This window comes from Narcine bancroftii, chromosome 5, assembly GCF_036971445.1.
Source record: "Narcine bancroftii isolate sNarBan1 chromosome 5, sNarBan1.hap1, whole genome shotgun sequence".
NCBI lineage: Eukaryota > Metazoa > Chordata > Chondrichthyes > Torpediniformes > Narcinidae > Narcine > Narcine bancroftii.
In genome coordinates this window covers 209,708,929-209,734,939 of record NC_091473.1, presented here as the reverse complement: position 1 = coordinate 209,734,939, position 26,011 = coordinate 209,708,929, and the positions used below count along the sequence as shown (strand labels likewise).

At 45.8% G+C, this 26,011-nt stretch overlaps 1 protein-coding gene across 1 annotated transcript in view; it reads right to left on the bottom strand.

The window, feature by feature from the left end:
• Nucleotides 1-6,165: 6,165 nt before the first annotated feature.
• LOC138765502 (uncharacterized) overlaps nucleotides 6,166-26,011 on the bottom strand; it is a 42,126-nt gene continuing 22,280 nt past the window's right edge. Inside the window, exons 2-5 of the mRNA XM_069942531.1 lie at nucleotides 9,831-10,089; nucleotides 8,058-8,062; nucleotides 7,261-7,382; nucleotides 6,166-6,402 (exon numbers count right to left, since the gene is read on the bottom strand). Of these exons, the coding sequence (XP_069798632.1) occupies nucleotides 6,166-6,402; nucleotides 7,261-7,382; nucleotides 8,058-8,062; nucleotides 9,831-10,089 (623 nt within the window). The remainder of the gene's footprint in view (nucleotides 6,403-7,260; nucleotides 7,383-8,057; nucleotides 8,063-9,830; nucleotides 10,090-26,011) is intronic.

Genomic DNA, 26,011 nt, shown 5'->3' with positions numbered 1-26,011 from the left:
ATTGCTTGCACTTTCCCATGGTCCCTCATAAAGGTTTATATAGGTCGGCACAACAACAAGGGCTGAAGGGCTCAAACTGTGCTGTACAGAAAGCTTAATTATGTTATAATTAGGCATGATTAATTTTGTTCAAATATAAGATCCTAATACACTGATCAGGTTTTAGGGCAGGTCCACCATCGCTTGATGCATCGTGACATTCCCGGTAGAAGGCAGAACAGTCCTAACCCCAGGGATGGCTCCTTGCAAGTGTGAAAGCGTTCAGTGTCCCAGTTAGGAGTGGTCAAGTGTGAAAAGCCAAACCCCATTCCTATCCCAGGACACTGAATGACCAATTTAGTGGGACCCAAGTGTGAAAGGGGCTACTGTTTCGGAACAAATGTCTTTCTCCTTCCATGGATGCTGCCTAATCTGCTGAGTTCCTCCAGCATTGTGTGTGTTGCTCTAATGGGGATGAAGGTTGTAAATAGTCAACAAGGGGAAAGGCACTGTGTCAGCTCAACCAAGCTCTTTGATTGGATGATTTGCAACCAGGAGCTTCTTGAAATATTGTTTGATCCTGAAAGAATCTGAAAGATGAGAAGCAAGGAGATGTAACTTTGACATTCAAGGAAGTAGTGGGAAGAGAGGCATTTACCACGGAATTGTACAGTTACCATGGCACCAAACAATTACAATGGTACTGTACAGTTACCACAATATCGTACAGTTACAATATTGTGCAATTACCATGGTATCATAGAGTTCCTCCCATATCATACAGTTACTGTCACAGCACTGTACAGTTATATATTTACCACAGTACTGTACAATTTCCATGGTCTTGTGCAGTTACCTTATATTTTAAAATATTTATGTAAATCTGTTCCATGGTCCTGGAGAAATGCTATCTCGCTGTAACCATGCAAACATGGTATGAACAATAAATAAAGATGACTTGACTTGACCCCAGTACTGTACAGTTACCACAGTACTGTAGTTACCATAGTACTGTACAGTTTCCATGAAATCATACAGTTACCACAGTAACATATTCAAGAACTCATCCATAGACTTGAATGAATATGCAACAGGTGTCACCGACTTCAAAAAGATCTGTGTGGATGAGTGTGTGCCCACGCGTCACATACTGTGTGTTTCCCAACAAGAAGCCCTGGATGAAGCAGAGGATTTGCAAACTGCTGAGGGCATTTAAGGTCATGAATCTAGATATCTACAAGAAGTTCAGGCGAGACCTGCGGAAGGCCATCTCAAGCAAAGTGGCAATTCCGGAGGAAACTAGAGATAGAGACGGATAGGCGCCAGCTATGGCAGATAGTGCAGGCCATTACAGCCTACAAAGTGAGGGTGAACACCTAGATGGCTGTGATGCTTCATTACCCAATAAGCTGAAACCTTCCATGCTGGCTTTGAGAAGAAGAACCAAACAGTGCCTACTAGAATCCTTGAAAAGGCTGAGGACCCTGTGATATCTGTCTCGGAGGATGACATCAGAATATCATTCAAGAGGACAAACCCTTGAAAGGCTTCAGGCCCTGACGGCATACCTGGCAGGGTACTGAAAATCTACACCAACTAACTAGCCAGAGTGTTCATGGACATTTTTAACCTCTCATTGTGGCAGTCAGAGGTTCCCACCTGCTTCAAAAGGACATCAATCATCCCGGAGCCCAAGAAGAGTAGTGTGGGCTGCCTCCCAGTAGCACTAACTTCTAAGTCCATAATCTCCTGGGTTGTGTCCACTACTTTTTGCAGGACTTTTCAATCGGGGGCATTGGTGTCCCCATATCAGACCGTGATGCAGCCGGCCACCACACATCTGTAGAAATTTGTCAGGGTTTTTAATGTCATGCCAAACCTCCGCAAACTCCCGAGGAAGTAGAGGTGTTGACGCGCTTTCTTCACGGTGCCATTGGCGTGTTGTGTCCAGGAAAGATCCTTTGAGAGAGTGACTCCCAGGAACTTATATTTGTTCCCCCTCCCCACCTCTGATTCCCCCAAAGATCACTGGATTGTACACCTCTGGCTTTCCTTTCCTAAAGTCTACAATCAGCTCCTTGGTTTTGGTGACATTGAGTGGGAAGTTGATGTTAGTACATCATTCAGCAAGGTTTTCAATCTCCCTCTAGTATGCTGACTCATCACCCCTTTGTTATTCAGCCGACTACAGTGGTATTGTCAGCAAATTTGTAAATGGTGTTGTTGTCGAACCGAGCTATGCAGCATTTGATAAACTGGCACGCATAAAGCTATTGCATAAAATGTGGAATCTGTATCCTCCATCTCTCCAGGCCAATTCCACATCCTGTTGTCTTGATAACATCTTAACATGAGTGCCGTTTTACCAATAGCCCTAACTCCTCTTTATTTTATCAAAACCCTGCATAATTTGCCATCTCTATTAAATCTCCTCCTCTCCTCTGCTCTGGCACGACACAAGAGCACCCTTCACCTCTCCCCTTCATTAACTTTTCCCTTCCCCAATCTAACACTTTGTGGACTTTATATATTAGTTTCACCAGGGTCCCACCAAAATGGTGAAGAAGGTTTTCGCTATGGAGCTGCACGCACCTGAGGCTGGATGGCCCACTCCTTCTGTTTCTTCTTAACTTTCACAGAATCCTGGAGTCAAATAATTCCGATCAATGTCAATGCAGCGAAGGTCAGGAATTTCTTTGAGCCAGTCAGTCGGATGCATTTAATATTGGAAGACAATCAGTGAAAGATAAATTTATACTATGGGATGCACTGAAAGTGTTCATCAGAGGGCAGATAATAAGTTATATAATTAAGATGAAGAAGGACTACAATCGGGAAATAGAACAGCTGGAAAGGGAAATAGCAAGTACAGAAAAAGAACTAGCAACGAGGGAAGATACAACAAAAAGAGGAGAATTGGCAGACAAGAAAATAAATTATGAAACACTACAAATGTACAAGGTGGAGAAGAATATAATGAAGACAAAGCAGAAGTATTATGAGCTAGGGGAAAAAACGCACAAAATACTAGCTTGGCAGCTTAAGACAGAACAAACTAAAAGAATGGTATTGGCATCAAGGAAAAAGGACAAAGAAATTACATATAACCCAACGGAGATCAATGAAAACTTCAAGGAATTCTATGAGCAATTATATAGAATGGAGAATGAAGGGAAAGAAGTCAAAATAGATGAGTTTCTAGCTAAAATTGAACTACAGAAATTGCAAGAAGAGGAGCAAAACAAATTGATAAAATCATTTGAAATAGAGGAAATTCAGGAGATATTAAAAAAACTACCGAACAATAAAATGCCGGAAGAGGACAGACTCCTAATAGAATTCTATAAAACATTTAAAGACTTATTAATTCCTCATCTCCTGGAAGTAATGAACCAGATTGAAGAAACACAAAACATGTCAGATTCATGCAAAACAGCAATAATTATAGTAATACCAAAGACGGGGAAAGATCCACTAACACCAGCATCGTATAGACCAATATCTTGACTCAACTCAGATTATAAGATAATAGCTAAACTATTAGCAAACAGATTGGCCGACTGTGTACCAAAAATAGTAGATCAAACTGGATTTATTAAGAAAAGACAAACAACGGACAATATTTATAAGTTTCATTAACTTAATCCATGCAGTTCAAGGAAACAAGACGCCAACAGTGGCGGTTGCCTTAGACGCAGAGAAAGCCTTTGACAGAGTAAAATGGAATTATTTATTCAAAGTACTACAGAGGTTCAACCTACCAGAGAAATATATTAATTGGATTAAAGCATTATATAAGAGACCATTGGCGAAGGTGACAGTAAATGGATATTAAGCAGGTCAACTAGACAGGGATGTCTACTATCTGCCTCACTGTTCATGTTAGGTATAGAACCCTTAGCAGAACTGATAACAACAGAAAATAAAATAAGAGGGATAAAAACAAAAGAGAAGAAATATAAAATCAGTCTATTTGCAGATGACGTCATAGTATACTTAACAGAACCAGAATTATCAATAAAAGAATTACCTAAGAAATTGAAGGGATATGGAGAAGTATCGGATTACAAGATCAACGCAAATAAAAGTGAAGCGATGCCAATGAATAATGCGGATTTCACACAAAGTTTAAGAAAGAATCACCATTTAAATGGCAAACACAAGCAATCCGATACTTAGGTATTCAACTAGATAATAATCTAGGCCATCTATACAAATTAAATTATCAGCCATTAATGAAGAAATTACAAGATGACTTAGAACATTAGAAAGATTTACCACTAACACTAATAGGTAGGGAAAATTGCATTAAAATGAATATCTTCCCAAGGATACAATACCTATTTCAATTGTTACCAATTCACTTAACAGAGAAATTCTTCAATGAGCTAAAGAAAATAATAAGCAAATTCTTATGGAAAGGGGGAAAACCGAGGATAGCACTAGATAAATTAACAGAATGGTACAAACAAGGGGGCTTACAGCTACCAAACTTTAAGAATTATTATAGAGCAGCACAATTAATATACATATCAGATTTTTATCAAACAAGGGAAAAACCAGATTGGACCAGTTTAGAGCTAGATAAAATAGGGGAGAAAGTACCTGAACATATAAGTGGGATGAAAAACTGGTGCAATATAGTTCAATATAGAAGTTCATCTGCTCAACATTTGGAAAAAGATTCACGTAGAAAGGAAAAAAAACAAATTACCAACTACCAAAATTAATATTGACGCAAAATCAACTAATCCCTTTCACAATAGATAATCTTTCCTTTAGAAAATGAGAGAAAAGGGATCAAAAGAAAATAAAATTGATTTTTGGGAAATAATTTATCTTTTGAACAAATGAAGTACAAATATGGTATAACTCACGGTACAATGTTTGCATACCACCAACTGAAAACTTACTTGAAGGACAAATTGGGAAGCAGGCTGAGGTTACCAGAAGGAAGCAGTTTTGAATATGTAATTACAGACACAATGATAATTAAAAGATTTATAACAAACATGTACATCAAACTGCAAGAGAAAGAGAACGATGAAATAAGCTGTAAACCCAAACAAAAGTGGGAACAAAGTCTAAACATAAAGATAAAGAATGAAACATGGAAAAAGCTATGCTCCGGAACTATGAGAAATACAATAAACATGAGGTTACGCATGATACAATATAATTGCTTACACAGGCTATACACCACGCCCCAAAAGTTAAATAAATGGGACCCAACAGTACCAGAAAGATGTTTTCACGGTAAAAAGGAAACGGGAACAACAGTACATGCAATTTGGGCATGTGAGAAAGTGGAAAAATTTTGGGAAGATCTAAATCAGGTATTAAATAAAATCACAAAAAATAACATACCAAAATATCCAGAGATCTTTCTTCTAAGTAATATAAGAAGTAAAGAATTTGGCCTTGATTTGGATGAAGCACAAAAAAGATTTATTATGATAGCCTTAGCTGTAGCAAAAAAATGTATAATGTCAACCTGGAAATCAGAAGATAGCCTGAGAATACACCAATGGTACATAGAAATGAATAAATATATTCCTTTGGAAAAAATAACATCTAATTTAAGAAATACATCACAGTATTTGAACAAATTTGGGAACTGTACATGGAACACAACAGAGAGGACCTACTGCAGACCTCCACCACCTAAAATGACAGAATGAGAAGACGAAATGAACTGACCCAGTGTGTAAAAGTAGATGACACAATTTTCTTGTTTATTTTCATTGTGTGATGACATTGTTTAATGGGTTTAATGTATTGTATATGTTAAATGTTTAGTGGGTGGGGAGGGGGGTGGGAAGGAGGGAGGGAAGGGAGGGGGGAAAAGGGGAGAAAATGACACTGTGTATATTCAAGAGGGAAATGTTTGTGTGTATTTTGGTCAATATAGTTCATAGTGTGAAAAATTTTTAAAAATTAAAGAACTATTGGAAGACAGACATTTTCAATTCACTGATGTATATCATCTGGTTGTGCTTGATCTGCTGTTGTGGCAGCACTGCCGCTGATGCGGACCTATGGGGAGCGAGGGAGCGGAGATGTGGAGCCACCCAGTCGACTGCCGTTGGCTCCGCTTGGGTTTTGAACAACCCGTTGAGGGAGCAGACAGTGGTTTCATTTGAAATCCCGTGACTCCGGGACCTTTGCCCAAGATGGCGGTGCCTATTAATCGGCAGCAGCCATGAGGGGCTGCACACTCAGGGGAAGTGGAGGACCGGAGCAGGGCGCCAGAGTAAGATCACCCCCGTCTGGGGAGGAGATGTGGAGGAGGTGACCCACGGGGACGGTGACCATGGCAGCGGACCAGTGAGGGGGCTCGGCGGCTGAGGGACCAGTGATTGCAGCGGGCTGCTGGCGACTCGAGGCGACGAACCTGTGGAAGCCGTGGGCTGCTGGAGACTGCTGTCGGGAGACTCACGCCAGGGTGCGGACTACTGGAGATTGGTTCAAACTGGCTGGAGGGGTATCGGGTATCGGAACTGGGATGCGAGGAGATGCTGAGGGTTGGAGGTTCAGATCGCCAATGGTTTGGACTGGACTCTGTGGGCATGTAGAGGTTGCAGAAATGCTGGAGGAAAATCTACGAACACTTGGTAACTTTGGCGGGACTTTCTTTTTACCCTCTCTCTGATATAAGTCTGACTGTAAGAGCCACTTATGCCATTCCTGCCAGTGGCAAATCTGTCTGTCTTTTCACCAGGCACAAATACATTTCATGTAATAGGACACTGTTTTATTACACTGACAATAGATTTATTTTAAATCTTGAATCCGAATCAATCCTGATTTCCCTCGCCAAGTGCTTGCGTTGAATGTTGAGCGTGTTAATCAGCTCAGTAAATTTCAACAGATATTTTTTTGAGTATCTCAGCAGCAATTTCCTTGAAAATACTTTTGCAATTTAGAGACAATTTTCATGACTTCATTGTCACTGGGAATCGAGTGTCACAGTTAGGGTCGGACTAACCATTGTCATCTGAGTGAGGAGCCAGCTCAGTGACAGCACCTGGGAGAAACAGGGTCACCAGGCTGTCAATGACCCTGCCTCAGGTCAGTGAAAGGGGCTGGGGTGGGGGTGGTGGGGTGGGGGGGGGGAAATCACAAGGTCATGGGAAAGGGTAATGTCAAAGATGGAAGCAGATATCATGTTAACATTTGAACAAACGGATGAAAGAATGAGCAATAAAATATTCTAGAGACTAGATGGGGATGTGGGATTAGGAAGGATATGGAGCATAAGAACCAACAGAGATTCCTCACGAGATACCCTGATACTAGGTGGTGTTTGGGGCCTGTTTCAGCAGTGGTCTTCCCTAGAATTGGTTCCAAGCCCATGGAAGGCCCCTTGGCACTGGTGCTCAAGGCTCTGCTGTGGCCATCTGCTACATAAATAGTTCAAAGAAGGAAAATCTTGTCACAGGTATCTTGGGCTAGGTTGTGACTTTGTATCCATTAATGTAACCCTGGTTGCAGGACGGGCAGGACTGGCAACGCAATGTTCCGGGCTTCCATTGCTTTAGATGTGCTAGAACAATGGAGATGGAGGAAGGGTGGCATTGCTCATCAGGGAAGATATCACAGCTGTGCTCAGGCAGGAGAGACCAGAGGGCTCGTCTACTGAGGCTATATGGGTGGAGCTGAGGAATGGGAAAGGTATGACCAGCCACATGGGGTTGTATTATAGACCGCCCAAGAGTCAACGAGAATTGGGAGAGCAAATCTGTAGAGATAGCAGACAGCTGCAGGAAACATAATGTTGTGATAGTCAGGGATTTAATTTTCCACATATTGACTAGGACTCCCATACTGTAAAAGGGCTGGATGGCTTGGAGTTTGTCAAATGTGTTCAGGAAAGTTTTCTAGATCAATATATAGAGGTACCAACTAGAGAGAGTGCAATACTGGATCTCCTATTGGGGAATGAGATTCTAAATTGGAGAAAGGCCAATTTTGAGGAAATGAGAATGGATCTAGAATCCGTGGATTAGGATAAGTTGCTTCTGGGCAAGGATGTGAGAGGAAGGGAGAGTCGTTCAAAGATTTAATTTTGAAAGTACAGATCCTGTCAGGATTAAAGGAAAGGTTAGAAGGCATAGGGAACCTTGGTTTTTGATGGATATTGGGAAACTGGTTCAGAAGAAGAAAGGTGTATTACAGGAATAGGCAATGTGGAGCAAATGAGGAGTATGAAAAATGCAAAAAAAAACTTCAAGAAAGAAATCAGAAAGGCTAAGACACGAGGTTGTTTTGGCAAACAATGTGAAGGAAAATCCTAAGGGTTTCTGTGTAATGTATGTACTCTGACAATCAATCTGAAATCCAAAGGTATATTAAGAGCAAAGGGAGAGTAAAAAACAACATGGTCCCCTTGAAAATCTGAATGGTCGGTTTTGTATGGAGCCAAAAGAGATGGAGAAGATCTTAAATGGATTTTTTAATGGATCAGTATTCATTCAGGAAATGAATAGGCAAAAAGCCATAAGGAAAACAAGCAGTGAGTCATGGAACCTGTACAGATTAAAGAAGAGGAGGTGCTTGCCATCTTAAAGCAATTAAGGGTGGATAAATCCCCAAGGCCTGACAAGATATTTCCTTAGGCCTTGAGGGAGGCAAGAGTAGAAATTACAGGGGCTCTGGTAGAAATATTTAAAATGTCCTTAGCCACGGATGTGGTGCCAGAGGATTGGATGGTAGCTCATGTTGTTCCGTTGTTGAAAAAAGGCTCCAAAATGAACGTTGGAAATTACAGGCCGGTTGGTGGAAGGTAAATTATCGGAATGTGTTCCAAGAGATTGGATATACAATTATTTGGTTAGCCAGGGACTGATTAGGGATAGTCAACCTAACTTTCTGCATGGTAGAAAGAGTTTAACCAACCTTTACAGAATTTTTGAGGAAGTTACCAGGAAAGTTGATGAAGGAAAATCTGTGGCTGACATCTATATAGACTTTAGTAAGGCCTTTAAACAAGGGAGGTTAGACTTCAGATTTATGATTTATTGTCAGAGTACATTACAACCCTGAGGTTCTTATTTCTGCAGGTGCGGCAGAATTACTACTAATTGGTAGTGCAAAGAACAACTGTACACAGTGTATACATGTAAATAAAGAACTGTAAGCGGATAATGACTTCAGATGCTTGGTATTCATGATGGGGTAGTAAATTGGATTTGATATTGGCTGGATGGGAGAAGCCTGAGTGGTGGTGGATGGTTGCTTCTCAGACTGGAGGCCTGTGACTAGTGGTGTGCCTCAGGGATCAATGCTGGGACCATTGCTGTTTGTTGTCTATATCAATGATCTGGATGATAATGTGGTAAATTGGATTAGTAAGTTTGCAGATGGCACTAAGATTGGAGATGTTGTGGACAGGAAAGAAGATTTTCAAAGCTTGCAGAGAAATCTGGACCAACTGGAAAAATGGGCTGAAAATGGCAGATGGAGTTGAATGCAAATGTAAAATGTTGCATTCTGGAAGGACAAACCAAGAAAGGGCATACATGGTAAATGGTCGGGCACTGAGGAGTGCAGAAAAATAGAGGGATCTGGGAATACATAATGTAGATAGGTAGTAAAGAGAGTTTTTGGCATACTGGCCTTCAGAAATCAAAGTATAGTACAACTCCAATTATCTGAAATGATTGGGTCCCGGCCCATTTTCTCGGAGAACTTGTCATTTAAAAAAAAATAGCCCAGTAGCAATAGCAAATTCACTTGTAGCAGTATTTAAACCACAAAAAACAACAAGCTAAGGCTTTTAAAGCATTAAAATAAAGTTTAATTCTCACCAAAAAAATATTGGCCACAGCTGGAGACCGACACTTCCCTACCAAGGCCTCGCTTGTGTCTGGAGCCCAAGGGTCCAGCTCCTGCCCAGGAGCTTGAGGTCCCCATTGCCGCTGGGAGCCCGAGGTTCGTTGCTTCTGGGTGTCTGGAGCCCAAGATCTGCTGCTGCCGGGTGTCTGAGGTCCACTGTTGCTGGCACTGGAGGCCCAAGGTCTGCCGCTGCCGGGTGCTGATGTCCGCTGCTGTCAGCACTGGAGGCCCGAGGTCCGCTGCTGCTGGGTGCCCGGAGACCAAGGTCTGCTGCTAAGGATTTTGGAGAATCTGATTTTGGACAATTGGAGATGTACTGTCTTGAATATAAGAGTTGGGATGTTATGGGAAAGTTGTGTAAGACATTGGTGAGGCCAAATTTGGAGAATTATGTGCATTAGTTTCATGAGAATTAGTTTTGGTCACCAAATTACAGGAAAAATATTAATAAGATAGAAAGAGTGCAGAGAACACTGACTAGGATGTTGCCCAGACTTCAGGAACTGAGTTACAGGGAAAGGTTAAACAGGTTAGGACTTTATTCCCTGGAGTGTTGAAGAATGAGGGGAGATTTGATAGAGGTATTTAAAATTATGAGGGGGATAGACAGAGTAAATGTATACAGGCTTTTTCCACTGAGGGTAGGTGAGATACAAATCAGAGCACATGGGTTAAGGGTGAAAGGGGAAAGGTTTAGAGGGAACATGAGGGGGATCTTCTTCACAGAGCGGTGGGAGTGTGGAACATGCTGCCAGCTGATGTGATGGATGCAGGCTCAATTTTAACATTTAAGCAGAATTTGGACAGGTACATGAATAGGAGGGGTATGGAGGGCTATGGACTGGGTGGGGCTAGGCAAAATAAAGCACAGACTTAAAGGGTCAAATGGCCTATTTCTGTGCTGTAATGTTCCATGGTTTGTGGATGGAGGGAAGAGCCCAGTGACGAATCTCTGTCTGCCTTTCAGTTGTAAGGTGCATGGTGTGGAGAAGGCACTGCTTTGTGGGACTGAGGGCTCTGGGCAACTGGCATTGAGGAAGAGTTGAGGACCTGGATCAGATCAGCCATTATCCTATGGAATGACAGAGCAAGAATTTAACAAAGAATGTGTTGATGTTCGAGAGGGCTTAGAGGAGGTTCACATGGATGATTCCAGGAATGAAAATGTTCTCATATGAAGAGCATTGACGGCTCTTGGCCTGTACTCATTGGAATTTAGGAGAATGAGGGGAGGGATTTCATTGAAACATTTTGAATGTTGAAAGGCATGGACAGGATAGATGTAGAAAGGTTGTTCCCCACAGAGGGGGAGACTAGGACAAGAGGGCACAACTTCAGGATTGAAGGGTGCCCACTTAGAACAGAGATGCAGAGAAATTTCTTTAGCCAGAGGGTGGTCAATCTGTGGAATTTGTTGCCACAGGCGGTTGTGGAGGCCGGGTTATTGGGTGTATTTAAGGTAGAGATTGATAGGTAGATTGTTTAGCCAGGGCATCAAAGTTTATGGGGAGAAGACCGGAGTGTGGGGTTGAGTGGGAGAATGGATCAGCTCGTGAATGGTCTGAATGGCCTGTTTCTGATCCTATATCTTATGGTCTAATGGTTGAGCGTGGTGATGGGGCTGACCTAGTATGGTGTTCACTGGCCTGGATGGAGAGCAGTTGAACAAGTCTGTTCCCCAATATGGATCTGCCTCTTTGTGCCACAGGACATCCCTTGCAGAGGTATTAACCCTCTCTTGCACGGGCAGTCTTTGTACTACCTTCCTTGCACCCACATCTGCACTGGCTCGCTCTCTGCTTCAGAACACTGGGGAGCCTTTTTTACCAAAATGTACGGAATAAAAATCCAGCAGCAGTTGTTCCCATCTCCGTGATCAGTCAGAGCGAAAAGAGGAACAAATTCAATAGATTTGGACAGACCTGGTGGTCCAGTGTAGGAAGTCTGTGAGGACACATTCTCAGTTTTCACTAAGAAAGCGTCAACATTCATGGAAACTCCCAGAACCTAAAGGCAATGTGTTAGAGGTCTCTTGCTAAAATTTCAGCCCAGCATTGTAATGTTTACCAGTAGCTCGTGAATGAGCAAAAGGGACATCAATAGCAAGGAGCAAGGACCATAGCAATCTTAGCAGTATTGGTATTCTTCAAGCAATACATTCCCTGCATCTCAGAGGTCCTGGCGAATCATGTGACCACTCTGCAGAGAACCGGGATTCACTGGTAGGGGGTTGCGCTGATGGCTGGCCCTGCCTCCCGACTCCGTCCCCACCTGCTCACATATAACCCTGGTTTCCTGCCTAAACCTAGAACCCTTCTGAAGACTAGTATGAAACCCTACCCATAGTTATAAGCTAATAAAAGCGTTTGTTCTCTCTCCACTCGTGAGACCTTCTATTTATGCTACAATTTTGTAGCTTATTCCCTAACGATGGAAGTGCTACTTATGCCAGGTATGCTGCTAAAAGACCCTCTGTCCCCCGACACGGCTGAGGAGTTCACGTACTGGCTAGACTGCTTCTAGGCCTACCTGAAGGTGACCAGAGATGTCTTCTACACCGATGAACTCAAGAGGTCCGCACTCGTTTCGAGGGTAGGAACAAAAGTGTATGCAGTCATCAGGGACTGCACTACATATGAAGCTGCCATTGGGGCACTGAATGCTCAATACCTGAAGTCACAAAACAAGGCCCTAGCGAGGCAGCGACTACATCGCATCCATCACATCAGCTCTACTTCGCCAGCGGCCAGTAGAATCCATCGATGATTACCTGCTGGATCTGTGGACAATCTCCAAGAAGTGCAGGTACAAAGCGGCTAAGGGTCACGTTCATGAGGAAGAACAGATCCGGGACAGTCTAGTTCGCTCAAGGTACATGAGGCAGTGACTGGAGCCCATTCAAGGTACATGAGGTAGTGACTGCTCGAACTGGGTAAGGACCTGGCTAGCCACGTTGAATTGGCTAAATTGTTGGAACAGTCCAAGCTCAAGAACAATGACCTCAAAGCCAATGAACTCGCTCACCCAGGTGACCCCTTCCAAGGACCGGCTGCTCCCACGACCCCAGCCCTAACGACTGCTGCTTCCCATGCTATGGAGTCCTTTTTCTCCGGTAAGAGCCAGCATCCCCGATCTCGTTGCCCAGCAAAATACTCAGTGTGTTGCAGCTGTAGCAAGAAATGGCATTGGGCGAGGATTTGCTGTGCGAGGGGAAGCCCAGGGAAGTCCGCAGCCTGCACCACGCCTGGATCCGATTCCAGCCCCAAGCCGTCTGCCACAAATTCACCTAAACCCACTTGCTGCATTACATGCTGATGGAGAGTGGCGGTGAGGGAATGGTGCAATCTTGCCACAACCCAAACTCGGCGCCTTCAGTCTCGGAGGAGGAAGGAGGGTGGCCATATTGCCACACCATGAGGTCAACGCCATCTTACCCATGCAGGGAAACCCAGAGTGGGGGCACTCAAGTAAGGAGCATGGAGTCTCCGGGGACCTAGCCTCGATGGTCCTAGATCAGGACAGACTTCACTATCTCAGCAACTCCATAGTGACAGTGAAGGTAAATGGACATTCCATTAAATGCCTAATCGATACCGGCTCTACTGAAAATTTCATAGACCCATGGACTGTGCAAAAATACAACTTAAAGATGTATCCTTCTAATTATCGCATATTTCTCACATCTCATTCGCATTCTACACGTATTCAACAACATTGTATAGTACATCTGTTGTTTGAAGGGGGGGATTTCTGTAAGATTTGCCTAGATGTGCTGGATGAATTGTGTGCCCCGTTGCTGTTGGGTCTGGACTTCCTGTGTCACTTTAAAAGTTGACCTTGGAGTATTCTGGTCCCTTCCCCCTGTAACAGTTCGGAACAGAGGGCCCCTAAAATCAGAACCCACATACAGCTTCTCCACACTGAATATCGACCCCACCCCCTCACCTATCTTCCCGAATCTGTCCTCAGACTGCAAACCCATTGCTACCAAGAGCAGGAGGTACAGCACAGTAGTCCGAGATTTTATAAAGTCTGAGAAACAATATCTGCTCAATTAAGGTAACATTGAACCTAGCATCAGCCCGTGGAGAACGCAAGTGGTAGTGGTAAAAGGGGAAAACAAGTCCAGGCTAGTAATTGACTATAAGCAAACTATTAATCGGTACACACACCTGGACGCATAGCCCCTCACTCAAATTTCAGACATGGTAAATGATTTTGCACAGTATTGGGTCTATTTGACCATCGACCTGAAAACTGCTTATCACCAGCTGCCAATCCATTCCTAGGATTGTCCATATACGGCATTTGAGGCTAACAGTCATCTCTATCAATTCCAGAGGGTCCCTTTCAGTATCACTAATGGGGTTTCTATCTTCCAGAGGCAGATGGACTGAGTATGGGTTGAAGGCTACCTTCCCCTACCTCGATAATGTCACCATCTGTGGCCATATCTTGGAAGACCATAACACCAACCTCCATAGTTTTCTACATGCAGTGAAAGCCCTGAACCTCACTTATAACTCTGATAAGTGCATGTTCAGGACTAAACGGCCGGCTATCCTTGGCTACGTGGTGGAGAATGACATCATTGGCCCCGATCCCGATAGGATGCGCCCCCTGTTAGAGCTCCCCATTCCCAGGACCACAAAGGGTTTGAGGAGATGCCTGGGGTTTTTCTCATATTACACTCAGTGGATCCCTCAATACACTGATAAGGTTCACCCTCTCTTAAAATCCACTAATTTCCCCCTCTCGGCTAAAGCCCAAATGATTTTTAACTACCTCTAGAACCACAATGTGAAAGCCACCATGCACGCAGTGGACGAGAATATACCTTTCCAAGTAAAAAGCGACACTTCGGATGTAGCCCTGGTCACTACCCTCAACCAGGTGTACTTTTTTCTCGGACGTTACAAGGCCACGAGCTTCAGAACCCATCTGTGGCAAAGGAAACTCAAGCCATGGTAGGAGCTGTGAGGCACTGGAGACACTACCTGACTGGTAGGAGATTTATGTTCCTCACTGACCAGGGCTCTTGTCACATTCATGTTCAATAATGTCAAGAGGGTCAAAATCAAAAATGACAAGGTTGTTCGGTGGGGGATCGAGCTCTCCATCTACAATTATGACATTGCCTATCAGCCAAGAGCCCTTAATGACCCTCCAGATGCCTTATCCAGAGGAAGCTGTGCCTCTGCATTTTGTCAGGACTCCTGCTTCCCGTTCACCATTCCATGTCCAGACACGACCACTTCATCAGTCATAAAGGCCCTAGACTCCATTTTCACCCTGTTCAGGTATCCCAGCTATATTTATAGCGACTGGGGCTCATCATTTATGAGTGACGAGCTATGTCCAGCAGGACTACTCGCTACAACCCCCGGGGGAATGGACAGGCTGAAGTTAAGTCCCGAAATCTGCCGTATACCATCAGGGACGTCAGGGACATGACCGAGGCCTGTCAGGTCTATGTAGAGTGTAAACCCCGCTTCTTCCGCACCCCCCCCCCCCTAGGCCCACATTGTAAAGGCTACTCGGCCTTTTGAGCATCTTGGCATGGACTTCAAAGGACCCCTGCCTTCCACGAACCGAAACGTCTACTTCCTCACGGTAGTGGACGAGTACTCACACTTCCCTTTCGCCATCCTTTGTCCAGACACCTCCATGGCCACTGTTATCAGGGCCCTGGAGCAGATCTTCACCATGTTTGGCTACCCTGCCTTCATCCACAGCGACCGGGGGTCTAGTTTCATGAGCGACGAGCTGTGCCAGTACCTGATGGTGAGGGGTATCGTGACCAGTCGCACGACAAGCTATAACCCAAGAGGCAACGGGCAAATGGAACGCAAGAATGGGGTGGTCTGGAAGGCAGTCCTCCTGGCTCTCAGGTCAAAAGGGTGGGCCAATGAGTACTGGCAGGATGCCCTGCCCGAGGCGCTCCATGCCATTCGGTCACTGCTGTGCACGGCTACCAACAAGACCCCTCACAAACACCTGTTCTCATTCCCCAAGAGGTCAGCGACCGGACTGTCACTCCCAGTATGGCTCACGTCCCCGGGACCGGTGCTTCTGCGTAAGCACGTACGGACACACAAGGCCGAAGCCCTGGTGGAGCAGGTTTTCCTCCTTCATGCAAATCACCCTCTGGGATATAAGCCTATGCCGGCCTCCCAAGGCCTCACACTGAGTTGTTGCAGCCACAGCCAGCCTGGCTCTGTGGAGGTTTTTGTGGATTAAAGCCTGTTGTTCAGTCTTTACCTTGTGTGTGTCTGATTCTGTCTAACAGCGCACCACAGTAGTCAAGTTCTGGGACCGGTTCCTCATCCCCCCCCCTCCCCATGGGGTGGTAGATGATTAAAAATCGTGTTTTAATTTGATGTGTAATATTGTGTAATAGAGAGGCGGTCGTGATTACTGCTTCTCACAGTTCTCTGTCACAAGTTAAAGGTGGTTTTTAGTTGTAGCTCAGTGTGGAGGACCATCGCCTTCCCAAGATCGTGTTATATGGCGAGCTCTCCACTGGCCACCGTGACAGAGGTGCACCAAAGAAAAGGTACAAGGACTGCCTAAAGAAATCTCTTGGTGCCTGCCACATTGACCACCGCCAGTGGGCTGATATCGCCTCAAACCGTGCATCTTGGCACCTCACAGTTTGGCGGGCAGCAACCTCCTTTAAAGAAGACCGCAGAGCCCACCTCACTGACAAAAGGCAAAGGAGGAAAAACCCAACACCCAACCCCAACCAACCAATTTTCCCCTGCAGCCGCTGCAACCGTGTCTGCCTGTCCCGCATCAGACTTGTCAGCCACAAACGAGCCTGCAGCTGACGTGGACATTTACCCCCTCCATAAATCTTCGTCCGCGAAGCCAAGCCAAAGAAGAAGTGTGTATTTTGTAGTTTTAAATAAAGTTTGTATATTTTTAAAAAAAGGGGTGGTCTAATAGGCCACAGGTTAGCAGCTTTTGATTAGCATCATGCATAATCCCCCACGAATAGCTCTAAAATGATGAATGGGCGGGTGAGATGGGTTTGTGATGCCTGCAGGAATACAGCAAAAAAGTTGAAAGGTGAAAGTCCACAATCTTGAAGAAGGATGCAAGCCTGAAATGTCAACTGCCTTTCACTTTCGAAGGATGCTGCCTGACCTATTGAGTTTTCTCATCACTGTTATTGCATAGCAAGAAAAGGACTTTATTGTACTTTGGGGATTCTCAAGCAACCCCTACTGTCATTGAGGTAGTTTTTAAATATAGACACTTTTGTTATGAGGTTATTGCACTCTATTGAGAACCAATCATTGATCATTGGATAATGCAAGTTCTGAGTACTGAGATGCAGTGAAAAGGTTCATTTTGCATGCTATCCAGCAAGTCAACCCATATATAAGTGCAGCAAGCAAAACATTACAGAATGCAGCATTACAGAGAAAGAGATCATTAGAGCAGACGTTTTTAACCTTTTGCTTTCCACTTACATACCACCTGAAGTAATCTCGATGCCATCAGTGCTCTGTGATTTGTAAGGGATTGCTTAAGGTGGGATGTGGGTGAAAAGAAAAAGTTTGAAAACCACTACTTTAATCGTCCCTCATTGACTCGTTATGTGCACGGTTTCAGAACTCCAAAGGAAATGAGCCAATGACAATTTTTCTCAGGCAAAATATTTCAGTAACAATTGGGTCTAGAACAGTGGTTCGCAACCTTTTATTCCCCCTCCCCTCACATCCCACCTTAAGCAATTCCCTACTAATCCCAGAGCACTGATGGCATAGGGATTATTTAAGGTGGTATGCGAGTGGAAAGAAAAAGGTTGAGAACCACTTCATTAGAGTGAAGCAAGGGCAAAGTTATTTTACAAATAAGAGGATTGTTCAGGAGTCCGGTCGCAATGGGGAGGGAACTAAAGGTGAACCTGGTGCTAAATGATCTCACCTTTGTTTGCCTATCCCTTTCATTCAGGGCGGTACAGTTAGCAGAGCAGTTCGTGCAACACTTGTTGGAGTGCCAGCAACCTGGGTTCAAATCCCGCGATGTCTGTAAGGAGTTTATACATTTTCCCTGTGTCTGTGTGGATTTCCTCCAAGTTTCCTCCCACTGTTCAAAACGTACCGGGGTGGCGGGGTGGGTTTAAGTCGATTGGGTGTAACTGGGCTGCACAGCCTTGTGTGTCGGAAAGGCCTGTTACCATGCTGTGTGTCTAAACTTTTATTTAAAAAATTAAAGTTTCAGGATCTAGTTCCCACAGATGGCCGAAGGACCGTCACACGATCAGCTGAGATCCCTTTTCACCTTTTCAGGTTTGATGCCAAAAAGAGTAGTGGAACTATTTCAAGGAAAGTGAGGGAATGTACCCAGTGTCCCTGCCAGATTTGTCTGGAAATCAAAACCCCAGTGCACGCTGTCCAATCGTGGCTGGGGGTCGAATCGGCTGCTACGTTTCCTACGTTTTGAAAGCACCCACACTTGGAAAGAGCCACAATTTATAAATTCTTCATCTCCTTCATGGAACTGTGATCAAGGGGCTTCGCCAAGAAAGAGTTTCCCAGACGAGACAGTTGAAATGCACGCCTCACTGGATCATTTGCCAGTAACAACCACTTCCTCAGCTCATATTCAGTCACTGCTGTATTTTGCATGATGTGGTCACATTACAGTGGCTAATGAAGACTTCAGAGAGAGAAGGGGAAGAACTGTGGCCAAGTCCAACTGCTCTGTCTGTCCCTCCAAATCTGTATTTCCTTCAGGGTTTAAGGTGCTTCAAATAAAAAAAAATGTTTCCAGGGCTTTCATTGCAGCTCCTGTGTTGCAGGAGTGCCAGAACTATGGTTAACCTCCAGGCCTTACCTGCGTCGAATGCTGGAGATGAGAAGTGCACAGAGGTTAAGCGGGAACCTGATGGTGTTGGGGGAGGGGAGGGGGAGACGCGGGGCAGAGTAATTGAAGCTTCGGGTGGATTGGGAGAGTGGGACCAAGTTCCTTAGTCGCACCATCGTGCCAAATTGTTTCAGTGGTGGGGGGGGCGGGGGGGCTGGTGAAGTGTTAATTGATCAACAGCTTGAAAGAGCTTATGAGAATAGGTAATGTCTACAAATGCTGCCATCTTTGAGCAGATAGAAAGAACAATGGCTGAGGGCAGGTCTTGTGAGGAAATGTTTTCCTTCAGGGAAAGTCCTTGCCGATCATTTGAATGGGTAATATACTGTATTTCTGATATCAAGCAGATCTGCTTCATTCTTCTCTCTCCCAAGCTTGAGACTTCAATTCCAAAGCAGTTATATTTCCAATCACAACAAAGGAACATTTACCATTGAACTGAACAGCTCACAGGCAAGCCATTGGGCTACCATCATTCCTACTTGTGTTTATTTTCTGATCAGACTGATACGAGAATCTTTGGCATCAGAAGCACAAGGTGCTGAGCGGCTCCAGGAGCCTTGTGAGACTTGGCACTGCTGTGATCACGGGCTCGATTGTCTGCTGTGAGGCCTGCTCCATGGTGAAAGCTACACCCATTCAGAGAAATTGCACTTTCACTGTGGAGTGTCTCTCTCCCGCCTCCCACCACCCTCCCCCCCCACCTCCCCACCAGTGCATGGACTTGGAGTTTGGAACGTCCAGCGTTGCACAGGCCAGCTGAACAACGCCTGAAGTCACCGGTGGTCCACCTCTGGTGAGAGATAAACCCTGCTGAAGGTTGGTCCCATGGGGTCTGGGTGACAGGTCACTTGGGGCACCTTGCAGCCTCAGAGCTGCTCCAGTATTAATGCCCGCAATGATATTGTAATTTAACCACACCAGAAAATCTTTGGCTTGGATTTAACCCTCTCATACCTGGTAAAATATGAGTTAAAAAAATAAAGCCCATAATGCTGGAATTTGAAATAAGAGCAGAAAATTCTCAAGGCTGGGCAATATCCATGAAGCTACAGATCGTTGACCTCTCACTAGACCTTGGTTGGAGAGCAGTCCTGGGAACTGCCCAAGGTTAGTGTCTGCTGGGTGATGGTGAGAGATAGAACCCTCAGTGACTAGGCATGATTTCTGGGATATCACAGAAAAGGTTTCCCTTGGATGAGCCATTGGGAATGTCATAATATCATTCCCTGGCCCGGTGTAGGAACTGAGTCCGGAAGAGATGCCGTGCCAGAGGTTGACCTCTGCTAAGGACAACCCATGCAATCTGGTGAACCCCATGTGCTGGCAACAGATTGTCAATCGTTTGGGCAAGCATCGAACCCTTGGATTCCCTCAGCAGGAGGTACATCCACTCCCCACCCAACACACACTAAAGGAAGGGTTCAGGTCAGAGGTGGGACTTCATGCCCCCACCTGTCAGATCCAGCATCTCAGATAGGACAATTCAATAACATGAATCCCTCCACAGGAGGGACCACGATTCATACAACTCCAACCCATGCTCCCACAAAGCTCTGTTACGGCTCCAAACCAACAGCCCTCAGTCTGTTACCCACCAAACCTACACCGCTCATTCTGTTACCCCTCCAAACCTACAGCCCTCATTCTATTACCCCTCCAAACCTACACCCCTCATTCCGTTACCCACCAAACCACCCCTCATTCTGTTACCCTTCCAAACCTATGGGCCTCATTCTGTTACCTCTCCAAACCTACAGCCCTCATTCCTTTACCCCTCCAAACCTCTCCACTCATTCTGTTACCCCTCCAAACCTACAGCCCTCATTCTGTTACCCCTCTGATCCTACATCCCTCATTCTGTTACCCCTTCAAACCTACACCCCTCATTCTATTACACCCCGAATCTATGCCCATCATTCTCTTACTCCGCGAACCTACACCCCTCATTCTGTTACGCCCCAAAATTACGCCCCTCATTCTGTTACCCCTCCAAACCTACAGCCCTCATTCTGTTACCCCCCAAACCTACACCCCTCATTCTCTGTAACACCTCCGAACCTACGCCCCTCATTCTCTTACTCCTCCGAACCTACACCCCTCATTCTGTTACCCCTCCGAACCTACATCCCTCATTCTGATACCCCTCCAAATCTATTCCCCTCATTCTGTTACTCTTCCAAATGTACACCCCTCATTCTGTTTCCCCTCCAAACCTACAGCTCTCATTCTCTATTACTTATCCAAACCTATACCCCTCATTCTGTTACCCCTCCTTATGTGCACCCCTCTTTCTCTGTTACCCCTCCAAATCTAATCCCCTCATTCTATTACCCCTCTGAACCTACTCCTTCATTCTCTGTTACCCCTCCATACCTACACCCCCATTCTCTATTACCCCTCCGAACCTACATCCCTCATTGTCTGTTAACCACTCCAAACATCCACCCCTCCTTCTGTTACCCCTCTGAACCTACATCCCTCAATCATTGTTAATCCCCTGAATGTACACCTCTCATTCTGTTACCCCTTGGAACCTACGCCCCTCATTCTCTCAACCCTTCCAAGCTTACACCCCTCAATCTCTGTACCCCTTCCAAATCTAAACCCCTCTCCGTAACCACCAGCAACCTCACACCCCTCATGCCCCTCTCGAGCCCTACACCCCTCCTTTCTCACTAATCCATCCAGACCCTACAACCCTCTCTCCCTATCAGTTCCTCATCCCCACACTCCTAAGTCTGCTCTGTTTGTCTTCCTTTCCTGCCTCCATCGCTCTTTCTCTCCTTTAGCCACACTCTATCACTGTCTCCATCCCTCTCTCTCCCTCTTTCAGTATGTTTTTCTCTCTATCTCTCATTCCCCTCTCATTCTCCTTCTATCTATCCCTCTCTATTTTCTATCACTCATTTCCTCTCTCTCATTCATTCCATCTCTCACCCTCTCTCCCTTTTTCTCATTTTCACTCTGATTCCCCCTCTTGTTCTATTTCTTCCTGCTCTCCTCACCACCCCTTCCTTTATTTCCATTTGCCGAAATGCACCGGCATTAATGACCAGTTCTGGTCATTAATGGCTGAGTATCTGTGGTGTGTGAACAGCTTCAGCAGTTTAGGAGGAGGAGCACTCTTCACCATGCTGCCCAAGACAATGTGATCACGGCCATTAGGAGGGAGTCTGGTGCAGGCACTGATGGGCTGGTGCAGGTGCCGGTGACGCTGACAAGCAGTTCCATGCCCTCCCAACAGCAAGCACCCTGGTTGGGGATGTGCAAATGGGTAGTTATGTATGGTGGAGGATGGTTAGAGAGAGGTAGATGTGATAGGAGGGGGATGGGTGTGAGGGGGTGAGAGGAGGGGGTGGGTGTGAGAGAATGGGTGTGAGGGTGGTGGATGTGAGGGGGGTGGAAGTGAAGGTGGTGGATGTGAGGGGAGGGGGTGGGTGTGAGGGAATCGGTGTGAGGGGGTGGATGAGAGGGGGTGGATGTGAGGTGGGTGGATGTGAAGGGGTGGATGTGAGGGGAAGGGGTGGGTGTGAGGGGAGGGGGTGTGAGGGGGGTGGATGTGAGGGGGTGGATATGAGGGGTGGGTATGTGAGGGGGGTGGATTTGAGGGGTGGATGTGAGGGGGTGAATGTGAGGGGTGGGTATGTGAGGGGGTGGATTTGAAGGAGGTGGATGTGAGGTGGGTGGATGTGAAGGGTGGATGTGAGGGGAGGGGGTGGGTGTGAAGGGTGGGTGTGAGGGGAAGGGGTGCATGTGAGGGGAAGGGTGGGTGTGAGGGGGAGGGTGTGGGTGTGACGGGGAGGGTGTGGGTATAGGGGTGTGGGTGTGGGGATAGGGAGTGTGATGGAAGGGGGAGGGGTTAGGGTTAGACTACAGAAAAATATCCTCCAATCTGTTACCACCGAAACTAAACAAGAATATTGCCGATGTCCTGGGAGGGGGAGATCGGGCCAGCCTCCAGCACCCACGAATAGCATGTGGGTTTATTTATTGCTAATCTGCGCTGTGTGAAGGTGTAGTTTAGGTGAGAAATGGTTGAGAACTGTTCATGCCGTTTCTGGAGCAGTCCCTGCAGACTAGAGGTTGGATAACGTTACCCTTTATGGCGTACATGGCAGAGTACTGAAAATCTGCACCGACCAACTGGCAGGAGTGTTCATAGACATTTTCAACCTCTCATTGTCAGAGGTTACCATCAGCTTCAAAAGGGCATCAGTCATCCCAGTTTCCAAGAAGAGTGGTATGAGCTGCCTCAACGACTACCGCCCAGTAGCACCATCTTCTACTGTGATGAGATGCCTTGAGAGGCTGGTCATGGCCAAAATTAATACGTATCTAAGTAAAGATCTGGACCCACTGCAATTCACCTATCATCACAATCACTCCACAGCAGATATTATATTGCTGGCTCTCCACTCAGCTTTGGATCACCTCAAAAACAGCAATTCATACGTACGGCTGCTCTTCATCGACTGCAGCTCGGCCTTCAATACCATTATTCCCTTAGTCTGGGTCAAGAAGCTACAAACTCTGGTCCTCTGTACCCCCCTCTGCAACTGGATCCTTGACTTTCTCATCGGAAGACCACAGTCAGTACAAACTGGAAACAACGTCTCCTCCTCACCGATTGCCAACACAGGCGCACCCCAAGGATGTGCACTTAGCCCACTGCTCTATACAGCCATGACTGTGTGGCCAGGCATAATTCCAATGCTATCTACAAGTTTGCCGATGACCCCACAATTGTCATCAGAATCACAAACAGCAATGAGAAAGTGTACAGGAGGGAGATAGATCTGCTCGTTGAATGGTGTAACAACAACAACCTTGTGCTCAACGTCAGCAAAACCAAGGAGATGATTGTGGACTTCAGAAGGAAGTTTAGGGGAACATGACCCAGTCTTCATCGAGGGCTCAGTAATGGAGAGGGTCAAGAGGATCTGTCCTGGAGCCTCTACGTTGATGCGATCATGAAGAAGGCTCGCCAGTGGCTATACTTTGTGAGATGTCTGAGGAGATTCGGTATGTCACTGAAGACTCTTGTAGACTTCTACAGGTGTATGTGGAGAACATTCTGGCTGGTTGCATCACTGCCTGGTATGCAGGACCCAACTATCAGGACAAGAGTAAATTCCTGAGGGTTGTTAACTCAGCCTGCAACATCACAGGCACTAGACTTCACTCCATCGAGGACATCTGCATGAGGCCATGTCTTCAAAAAACAGCCTCTATCCTCAAAGACCAACCACCACCTAGGCTATGCCCCTTCCAGTCTGCTACCATCAGGGAAAAGGTACAGGAGCCCAAAGATGAGCACAAGGACAGCTTCTTCCCCACTGCCATCAGATTCCTGAATGATCAATGAACTAAAGACACTGCACTGTTATTGTTTTTTTAAAATATATAGTAATGTTGTAAGATGGTTATAATATGAATGTTTACACTGTGATACTGCTGCAAAACACCAAATTTCATGACTTGTTCATGACAATAAATTCTGATTCTGCTTTTGATAGCAAGGAGAAAACAGGAAACTGCAGACCAATTAGTCTAACACAAGGTTCTGGAGAATATAAGAGGCTATTGTAAAGGAGGAGATAATAGGACATGTGAAAAATATCAGTGGGATTACACAGTTATCATGGATCTTTGAAACTAAGATTAACCCCCTTTTACATAGAACACTCAAACCAGCTTTCCTCTGCTTTATATACACTTCACTTGCAGAAAAGGTGGATTGGCAGGTCCATTTCGCTCAGTGTCTCCTCCGCCAAGGGGCCTAGTATCAGAGGTGGAGCGCTCTTCTAGAAAAGAGGTGAATGATTATTTTGTGGACTGGGGTGAATGGTGCAGTGGGGTTCACTGGAGGGTCATCACTCTCACACCTGGGACCTGGTTTCCCAGGCTGTGTTGATGAGTTCCAGCCTCGGACATGGATGGTGACTTGGGCAGACTCAGAACATCCAGACCAGAGTGAGGTGGTGCATTTCCGTGAGGAGGGAGGAGAGACCAGTGCAAGTAAATTACATTGCTGGCGTGCAGGAATGTGCATCCCTGAGGGGTATTTGTACACAAGACTGAGCAGAGCTTTCGCATGCATTTGGGATTCCAGACTTTTTAAGATGATGCGGAGTGTGATTATCACAGTGTGTGAGTTTGCACCTGCCAAATTATTTTGGTTTCTTTTTCTGAGGTAAGGATATATTTAAAGTTAGAGTGTCTTTCTGTACAGAAGCAGGCCCTTTGCCCAACTCATCCATGCTGAGATAACTCCATTTGCTTGCATTTGTCTCAGATCCCTCCAAATTTTTCCTACCCACATCCAAATGTCCCTTAAATGCCATGATTGTAGCCACCTCTTCCTCAGACAGCTCTTTCCACACACCCACCACCCTCTGTGTGAAAAGTTGACCCTCAGGTCACTTTGAAATCTTTCACCTCTCACTTTAAACCAATGCACTCTGGCTTGAGACTCTGTAACCCTGTAGCCATTCACATTATCCACGTCCCTCAGGATTTCACCTCACACTCTCCTTGCTCCAGGCCAAAAAGAAACAGCCCATCCAGCCTTGAAAACTCGAGCCCTCCAGTCCCTGTCACACAAGGATGTAAAAAACAGGAGCAGGAGTCGGCCATCTAGCCCGTCGAGCCTGGTCCACCCTTCAGTAAGATCACGGCTGATCTGGATTCACCACCTCACCTGTCCCAGAATGACAGAGGACTCTGATCTACGGGCTATTCCCGGGGACACAGGCAGATACAGACATCCAGAAATGCTGGAAGACCAACACACAACCCTTTCATCTGCCTGAAACTTGCTGGTCTTCCAACACATGGAGATGTCGGTGAGGAGATTCAGCCGACTGGCACATTCCAGACTCCAGGAGTGTGTGCTGAGGGGTGCATTGAGGCTTGGCACAGCCAGCGTGAGGGGGTTGTGTTGGGAAGGGCCACAGGTTACGTTCCATTTACAAAGGGCAGGGATTATCTAAAACCCACCCAATCCAGGTGATGTCATGTGGCACTTGCTCATTATTGGCCAGGACCAGTTGATTCAAGATTCAGTGTACAGTCCAGCCCCGTACACAATCGCCACAGCACACAGCTTACACACAACAGCGCAGAGACCACCTCCACACTGAGGAGAAGCACCAGGATTAAAGAGCGGACTGCAGGAGCGAGCACCGCTCCTGAGATTGTGCGCTGACGTCACTCTGGAGAGCCAGTGTGGAGGGAGGGGGTGGGGTGGTTTGCAGTGTTGCTTTTGTAGCGCAGTCTGTTTGAATAAAGAATCCGTTTCTGGTTCACTCAGCTC